General features: G+C 41.9%; 2 protein-coding genes across 3 annotated transcripts in view; both read right to left on the bottom strand.

The window, feature by feature from the left end:
* Positions 1-1,043: 1,043 nt before the first annotated feature.
* On the bottom strand, positions 1,044-2,934 carry LOC103710047. The gene has a single exon (XM_008795632.4). It carries the CDS (start codon positions 1,976-1,978, stop codon positions 1,460-1,462), a length of 519 nt encoding a protein of 172 aa, XP_008793854.2. The 5' UTR covers positions 1,979-2,934; the 3' UTR covers positions 1,044-1,459.
* Positions 2,935-4,288: 1,354 nt separating this feature from the next.
* LOC103710049 (AP-1 complex subunit gamma-2) overlaps positions 4,289-9,533 on the bottom strand; it is a 44,014-nt gene continuing 38,769 nt past the window's right edge. Inside the window, exons 18-19 of one of the 2 annotated variants that reach the window (XM_039128111.1) lie at positions 6,814-6,918; positions 4,289-4,737 (exon numbers count right to left, since the gene is read on the bottom strand). In XM_039128111.1, the coding sequence (XP_038984039.1) occupies positions 4,642-4,737; positions 6,814-6,918 (201 nt within the window). In that variant the 3' untranslated portion in view covers positions 4,289-4,641. Of the gene's footprint in view, positions 4,738-6,412; positions 6,685-6,813; positions 6,919-9,533 lie in introns of those variants that run through there. The other variant, XM_039128112.1, reaches the window with a different exon arrangement.

Here is a 9,533-nt window from a genome sequence, read left to right as displayed (position 1 = left end):
AATTTCTAGCTTGGGTTGTGAATTGAACCTTAATGGAGTAAAATGCCATGCATTGGTCATATTATTTTGAGAATGTGCACAGCGCTGTCTTTAGGGATGGAACTCATCCTCTCTAGCTTTCTATAGTCTCTATTTAATAATACCATATTAACATTTTTTCTCGGTGAACGACAACATAGTCTGTTTTTTATTTTTTTGGTTAAAATGACGATGAATATAGCTCTAACGTGAGTACATTCTGCCAAGTCAGAAAAAAGTAAAAAGTATAATAGAGGCGGGAGCTCTACTGTGGACGTCCATAGAAACTCTCCAGCATGACGTGCAATATAAGAGGCAACGTGGACTGCTTTCAGTCCCATGCAAGTTATATAGATCGGGCTTTTTTCCAGATCCAGTTTGGCGCGAGGACGAGTTTGGGGATGAAATATTTTCTGCAAAAAACCTATCTACAGGACGACTTTCGGGGTTAAAGGAACTGGGTGTCAGGACCGCGTCCAAATTTTTATGGGAATTAACTGGAGCTGCTTATGCAAAAACTTAAAATATCTCATGCCTTTAGATTTGAAGTATTATAGGGCTTATTCTGGTAATTCAGTAAGATTTGGACTGAATTTTTTACTGAATTTGTAGGCTCGAAAATCCATTTGAGCACGGTATATATTAACCCAACACCTTCTAGCTCGAATCTTGTGTTAACCCAAAAAAAAAAAAACCCAATCTTTATGAGTCATTTTTTTGTTCCTACAAATCAAAGTTGGGGCTTCAATGGGTTTGTATAAGACAGATTGGACGGATTATCAGGCTCGAACATGCTTTTGAGTGTGTAATTCACGGGAACAATAACAGGGAGTGCCAGCTCAAAGCAAAGCGTTGTGGGCAATAACAAAACAAAATAATACGAGTTAAGATGGTAATTATACCCATTCATTGAAAATTCGAAAAATCCTTTGGGCATTTGGGTCAACAAAATTCCTTATTAGCCGTTTGCTCAACATTTATTTACAAAAAGAAAGCAAGACATTGAACCCAACAGCAGACAGATTAGTTGTAATAGAGGTGTCCCAGCAGGCTCCTCTAAGGATTTTGTATTCATTAAGGATGACAGTGATATCCAATCATTACATTAGCTGTAAATTGATGCCAATTTCAAGAAGTCAGCATAACATGACAAACAGGGAGAGAGGGGAGAAAAACAAAAGCCACGAATAATTCCCACTTATTACACTTTTACAACAAATTTTCAAAGTACCACTAATAATTTCTCCAACCAGCAAACGCAACCAAAGCTAAGAAAAAAAAACGACTGCATTTTTACTATATATATATATATATATATATATAAATTAAAGGAGCAAAATAGAACAAAACAAACAATAAAAAAAATCCAGCAACGTGCGGCCGTAAAACTCTCCCCTCCTGTCGCTTCTAGAAACCCCTCCGGCGCACGCCATCTCCGACCTCAACGACCGCCGGCCGTGGAGAAGACCGGCGGGGCGTCCCGGACGGCAAGGTTCGCGGACGACGTGGCGGGAGCCGGCGGGACGGCGAAGCGGGCGGAGAAGTCGCGGAAGCCGGTGTAGTCCCCCTCGGGGCTGCCGCCGTGGCCCTCGTCGAAGTTGAGGGTGTAGCTCAAGGGGTCGTACTGGAACCTCGACGACCCCATCCGCACGACGCCGCCACCATGCCGAGGGTTACGCTTGAACCGCCGGATGAAGGTCTTCCACCGGGGCCCGGCCACGAGCTCCGACCACTCACGAACCTTCATAACGGCGCTCCGCCCCCTTCTCCACCACCCGCCTCGCTCATCGCCCCTCTCCGACACCCGCACCTGCTGCCACCACTCGACGGAAGACGGCCCCGACGAAGAGCGCCCGCCGGACCAGGGGATCCAGAAGCAGCAGCATCTTCGCGCGAATACCGCATCGGCCGTCGACGTCCCATCAAATTCAAGCGGCGCTGAGTGGGTCTCCGCCTCCATCGCTCCAATTGGAATTGGGAGAAGAAGACGGAGCAAGAGAAGTCCAGAAGATGAAACCGAAACCCTAACCCTGATCCTAATTCCGGCGCTAATTGTTCTCCCTTAGGTCGTCGTCGCCGTCCTCCCTCTCCCGAGAGAGAGAACCAATTGGAGAGCCTGAAGAAATGGGGAAGAGGAACGGGATGGGTTTGATATCTTGGAGTGGACCGGTCAAATCGGGGAGACTGTGCTGATGTGGCGCTTGGCACGCCTGGGTGGGAACTGGGAAGAGGGAGCGTCGGAGATGGGACCCATCTGACCGTCCCGCATCAAATCAAATCAGCCATCACTACTTTTTTAGGTCCAGAGGAGGACAATGGAATATTCCGAGGAAGAAGGTGTTGGGTTAAGTGCAACGAGCACAACCGTAGCTTTTGATTTCCACCGTTGAATTTGGAACTGAAGTTAACTGACGATGACGTCAAATTATCGTGCTCTTTATACCTTAGATGATACGCATACTGAATCCGTTCTCAATTCACAGGGTGCAATTTGCATGAAGCTGTTGGATCATCTGGAGGGTCACTTTGAAATTTATGCGGATGAATGACTAAAAAATTTAGAGTGATTTGAGATTTGCGTGTGGTGGATGATCTTGTTGTGATTTTGTGTGAAGAAAAACGAATTCTTTTTATGATTTGGCCCCTAGCATCACTCAATGCTATTGGTTCTGCTTTATTCTTTACTCCCAAGTGGAGCGTTGATAAAGGGCTTGGGAGATGGCTGCGCTGCAACTAGACTTGTTCTACTTTATGTATATCGTACTAATCTTTTGATTGCTGCAAAGAACTAAGCAGTTGATGGAGCAGAATAATGGAGGTATTTTTTTTATATAGATATGCAATTATATGCTCCTTGTTGTCATAGTGAATGACTTTTTTTTTAGGAGGGTGGTGGTGTAATAGAGATTCTCATAATCTAAGCAGGTTGGAAATTTCAGGATCCACTGGGTTTGCTTATAAATCGGTCTTGGTAGGCATTCAAGTTGATGATCGGATCCTTCTGTGAGATTAGCCTTGGTCAGCTTTGGTGCACAATTTGTATACTATCTGCGTCAAATGTTTCATTACTGGTCAGAGACCTTTTTTCCTTTTGGGCTGCTTTCTGCGGCTCCTTCCAAGCAACTGATAAGAGGAAAAGTTTCCTCCTAATGTTGCACAGGTGATGATTCTGTTGCTTCTTTCTTGATTCCACAAGTTCCCAAATACCTTCACCGTGAAGCGGGGTATCCCCACAAGAAACAAGAAAGTCTAGATAGATGGTGGATACATGGTAGAAAGGAGAGTAGTTTGGCGTGCCAGAAGGTTGCAAAGAAAATCCTGGGCTAACATGATGATAGCACGTTAACTCGCCATTCAAACCAACTCTCATGTATTACATCGATTTGTATGAATAACATCAATCCTCACATCCAATGATTCGGTGACTGGACAAGCACCCTTCAGCATTACCGCTAGAATTATCCGGTGATCCTTCTCCACAAGTTCCCATTATCTTAAAAATCCATTCCACGATATGCCTTGTATTTATAATTTTAAAGAAAAAGACATGATATGTCCCCTATATTTGATATTTTTGCACTTCTTTACTCGGCAAGACCTGCATTATTTCCCTCTTCTCCCTTTCTCATCAAAAGCACGAATCATGTCAAACACGCAAAATTCTGTCCATGCATGTGCATCCATTGAATGGCCAAATAGGCACCGTCTCTTGCGCATTTTAGTTAGTTCAATTGTTTATATATTCTGACTGATGAATCTCGTAAACAAGTCCGTGCGATTCGACAAATCGATTGAGGTGATTAATGAACAGAACGCAAAACACTCTTTTCCAAATATTTATCGGCAAAGTAGGAATAGGACCCCTAGTGCCCGTATTCACGTCCTTAATTAGCCTCCCCAGACAGAGACGATAGAAACATAAACCGAGTTTTTTGTTTGGAACCCAACAAGAAGGAACCCTTCTCCGCTGGGACTTCGTGGAGCATGGAACATGTTTTCCGAGAAAGCACTTCGATGGCCGGTCACACACACGCAGGTAGGTTGGTTGGTGCGCGCACGCATTAAAAGAGACGGGCCGGTACGGTCATACAATTAGCAGGAACATGGAGAACTAGAGTACGTGTCACATAGAGTGAGATTGAACGCAGTGGAAAGAGGCCATGATACATTTCACTGCAGATAATTTGACTCATGCCGCCCAAAACTCTCCGGCAAAGTTCAATTTCAGGTGTATATATATATATAGAGGGAGAGAAGAGTAGACACATAATTTCAGGGGGAAAAAACGCTAGCATTGATGAATGATGAATTACTTTCACAAAGTATAAATTGAACATTACATCCGTACAACAAACTCTTCCCTGCCCAGGAAAATGAATCAGTTCTGCATCCCTATAAAGGAAATGCATGGTGTATATTAACAGTAAGTGTACTTCATACCTACCAGAACTTGAGAATGCTGTATTAATGCCAATTTCTATACATTATATGGGAACAATCGAAAAAATGCCTAGATCGTCCAAGGCTCCTCTGAAGCAAAAAAGGAAAAAAGGGGGCAACCCTCCATGAAATAAATAATTAAAGGAAAAACTCTAGCACACGATTGGGCACCAAACAGCAGGCTCATAAACCAGGAGGAAAATTGTCGATCTGTCCTTGTTCCAACTTTTCTTGGTTATTCACTTTGTAAGCCATCCTTACACGCATGGCAAGGGCTTTCTGAAACAGCAAAATATGCACCATTAACTCTGTGAAGTAACATTACGAAGGCAAAAACTGAACCAGGATACATCCACGTTAACAGATGCATAATAACAGGTATTCTTCGAGAGCATAATGCTACTTTTAACTGTTCTGGGTAATAATTGTCATAGCAGATGAAACAAAGGTCATAAGTTGAAATGAATTTAGAGGAGGTCCAAGGGCTTGGAATGTAAATACAAGAGTCCACGGTGAAATGTAACACAGAAGGAGTTTCAATGTAACAGAAATACCCACCATTCTTTAATTATGCAGTAGTAAAACACTGAAAATGTTATTTTTTTATCAACTTATCACAAGGTCAAGGAGCGGGATCTCCATTCCTCAATTCCCAGCCAATGGGCTGATTGATGCTTTACCAAAATGCGAAACTAGAGCAGTAGGATGCCTTTATATTGGATGCTGGCATCCAGGATAAGCCACAACTTCAGGAAAAGAAATCAGCCAGCAGATTGGCAGGTCAAAAGGATTCTGTCCATGACCGAGGAGTTTGAAGCTGAGACTGACTTACCTAATGACTTATCTCTACTTGTAACTGCTGCTGGAGTGGGTTGTTCTTTCTTCAGATTTTAATCTTTAGCGTTCTAGACTTCTGGTCTTGGCCACCCCTCTAATAAAAACAGAAAAAGCAGAAGGCTGCTTCTTGAGTAAGGCATGGCTAAAAGGTCTCGAATCATGTACCAGTTAATATGAGTGCAAAAAGCTGCATTACAATTACCCAGATGTTGACAAGGTTAATTTCCTCAGGTTACTTAACAGCCTCATCAGTAATAACTTCAGCAGCCATGCTGTCAATGACACCTAGATTACAGGAACTCAAAATATCAGCATGGCTAAAAGGTCCCGAATCATCACTCCACTCAAATTCCAGTAAAGCCACTATCAGAATTGGTTTTGTATGTTTAGGGAGTCCCCACCAAACCAAGAACTCAGCCCTGATACTGCTTGACATATTTAAATAACTATCCATGCCCTTGAGATTACACACAATATGCAAGCAGACATGAGCACATATAAATGCACCCCCATGCACCCATACCCATGCACACATTAAGAGATGCACCCCACCAACATCTGCTTGCACAAATGCACACATCCATGTACACTCTGGTTGGGAATAATGCCTGAGAACCAGCTAAGCTTTGATCAGCATTTAGTATGCTAATGCAGTCACTGCTCTCAAATTCCCATAATTCCTTGGCTGTCATAATATCCATAGACTCAACTGCCAGGGAGTTGGACCAAATTATGCATTGTTCATATCTGTAATAAAAAATAGTATCATCTTTTGATGAATCCACTTCTGAGAGACCAGATAAACTGGCCTTTGGGCAATTTCCAACAGCCAGACAATGCTTTAATTCATCAACTCACAACAAGTGAATATCAGACTTTGACCAACAGTGAATAAAAAATGAATACATAACCATAGGGTTCGAACAATCCCACAGATTAAGCATGCACTTGATATGGCAAAATCAATTGCAGATAAGTGCAGCACTGCAACGTCATCCAGTTCTCCAAAATTACCAATAATCTGGTAGTGTTGGTCAAGTCAACTTGACTATAAGATCACAGATTTCATATATAAAGTAATCATTAATGCCAATTGAGGTGCATTTGACTATAGTTCTCATTAAATGTTCAATTTGAATAAACTTAACAATTCACAAACTTTGGATTTTGTTCCATTTACAATAGATTGTGGAGAAGGCATCTGTTAGTAATATGGAGAAATAGTTTAGATTACTCAAGTATTCAAGTTTGTTATTCCTTAAATCCTTCTACATGTCATTTACATTTCTTCTTTCCTATTTTTCCCCAAGTCCAATTGCCAACACCTTCTGATTCCCCATTAACTTGCACGTACTATGGCCCTAATGTTGACTTTGAAGCTAAACATAACTGCTTAAGGATGATGGAGAATATAAATAAACCGTAGTTTATATAAGCAAACAAAAAGCAGGAATATCTTGGTGGTAATAGTGTAAAACCAAACATATGAAAGTTGTATGGAATTCAAAACTTAAGTACCTGCCCATGCTGGCTATTAGTGACAGTTAGCATTTGTGTAATAGTTCCACTGCCACCGGCTGGAAGAGTGCTGCTGCTAGCAGGGTCTAATTGCAACTGGATGAACTGGGGAATACATGCATTTAAGTACATAAGTGAAATGCTTTTTAAGTCTCCAACTAAAAATTGTAAACTATAACGGAAAAAAATTGATAACTTAAATATCTTATCCTATCAGCCAATCCACATCCAAGAATCTATTAACACATCTCTTGGAAAGCTTAAACAAGAAAGTACAACTGGAATTTAAATTAATATCCATGAAGAAGTGCAATTTATATACATTAATATCACACCCCATCACAGGCAATCACAAAACATATGAACAAATGTTGTTATTTGTGTTCTGACAATCAGAGATTCAAATGATCATCCATATTTGTACAAAAACCTATAAATATATCTAAAATTTCAGGAGCCTTGTGCAATAGGTAATTCTGAACGCATTTTATTGCTGCAGTTTCAGATGTTTTAGTATCAAAAATTTTTATATTCCCCAAAGGGCATTACTTGCTATAAAGTAATCTAATACAGTCATCATCATAATCACCCAACCCTTTGCCCATCAAATATGTAGTTGACTACAGAAGACAACTCAAAATTAAAAGGCTCTATGGAAGGATCGAGCAGCTATTTCAATTGGATATCAATCTGACTTTAGCCTTCTAAAACTGGTGCTGAAATCATAGGAAGGCATACATAGGAAAGGGGAATTGCCACGAAACCTATATGGCTAGTTGACCAGTAAAGAGATCTACATTTCATAGTTTAATCTCATGCAACAAGAAGCAACCATACTGGTCCCATTATTCATAAGGATCCTCTACTACACTTGAAAAAAAGAATAATAAGGTCAAGGGCATTGAAACAGTTGTACGATGACAGTATCTGCACATGAACTTGAACATGAGAAAGGCAAGAACCAATGACTTAGGAAGCAAGCACAACAAAGCATCCTCGGCCTCAAACAGTAAGGCTCCAACGAGGGTTACATAAGATACCGTACAACAAGACAACATAATGGAAAAATTGATAAATTCAAGGATTTAAAAAGTTGAAGTTAACCTAGTATTATTTATGTTCGACCTCGAACTCAAAATGAATAAGAAGATATGCAAGTGCCAATAGTAATGAATAGAATCTCCTTAAAACAGCTATTTTTATGCATGTAAATCCAATTCATGTAGATGTTTGCCTGCCTAACTAACTACCCTACATGGGCGAGAAACATGAACCGATGCTTCCAATTGAAAGGACTGAAGAAATTATTGATCTCTCCATCCAGATATTCTCTAAGTACCAGAAACTACCCAATAAGCTAGAGCTGATCACGGGCCTTCTAGCCCGCCCAGCCCGCCCAACCCGGCCCGAAATTTTTCGGGCTTGGGCATTAAGAAAAGACCCATGGGTCGGGCCTGGGCAAGAAAAACGGCCCGACCAAAAAAATCGGGCCGGGCCTGGTCGGGCCATTCTGGCCCATTTCCATATTCCAAACAAAGAAAAAATCGGGCCTGTCGGATCGGGCCTATCGGGTCGGGCCGGGCTAGACGGGCCTAGAACCAGATTTATAAAGTCGGATCGGGCCTGAACAAAAATTTAAGCCCGACAGTCGGGCCGGGCCGGGCCTGAACATAGCCATCGGGCCTAATTTCTGTTGTAGAGCCCGGCCCGAGCCCGGCCCGGATTTTGATGAGCTCTACTATAAGCATATCAACATATCTCTCATATAAGCGCAACTCAAGACTCCAACAAACCATTCCAATTGCATCTACCCTCCATATATGCGATGTCTCACAGATACCTTGGTTACGCATCCAGGAACCCTTCAGTGGTTATTAAATAGTTAAATTGAGATTAGATGAGGGTGCCAATTACAACTTGGAAGGATTAATGACATTATAATTTATAAACATAATAATTATCTAATGCATGGAAAATAAGATAACTCGAAGGCATGCTAAATCAGCAAGTCCATTTGGGTGAATAACACCTGTAAGCATGGTCTGTCGTACCTATGCGTACCGGTCTGGCCTCGAACCGGTATCGGATCAGCGTGGAATCCGGTACCAGTAGCTTATCATGGAAGAACCGGTACGGGACCGGTACGAGACCGGTACGAGACCGGTACGGGATCAGCGTAGATCAGCATTGAATCCAAAACCAGTACGGGACCGGTACCGGACCAGTACGGTACAGGTCCGGGCCGCCACCAGTACGCCGACCGATACCGGTACGGCAGACCTTGCCTGTAAGTGGAGTGAACGACACCCCTCCCCTTGGTCCGCGCATCCCACCGACAGAAACGTGGACTCGATAATTGGGAACATGTGCAGTTCATGATCGTGAATGAATATGCATATATTTATCACATATCAAAATCTAGTAGTCATTATTGTGACGACCATACCATTGACCATCCTTCTATCCAAGTTCAGCCATTGGGCAGGAATAGGAGAACAAAGTGAAAGTTTCTGCTCTAGGTTGATGTGGAATAAAGATAAAGGCTTTGATTGTATTTATGATAGTCATCTTAATTCAACAAAAGGTAGGGAAGAATTGGCTCACATAAATTTCACTCATAATTTATCTCCCTAAATCAAGGCAATGGATGATCACAGCCAAAGCTTAAGGGTATGATTTTCTCAACATCAAGGAAGCCACTTTATATGGTCAAAGTTATA

Source organism: Phoenix dactylifera, chromosome 7 (genome assembly GCF_009389715.1).
Source record: "Phoenix dactylifera cultivar Barhee BC4 chromosome 7, palm_55x_up_171113_PBpolish2nd_filt_p, whole genome shotgun sequence".
NCBI lineage: Eukaryota > Viridiplantae > Streptophyta > Magnoliopsida > Arecales > Arecaceae > Phoenix > Phoenix dactylifera.
The sequence above is the reverse complement of the archived record's forward strand: the minus strand, read 5'-3'. Positions and strand labels throughout refer to the sequence as shown.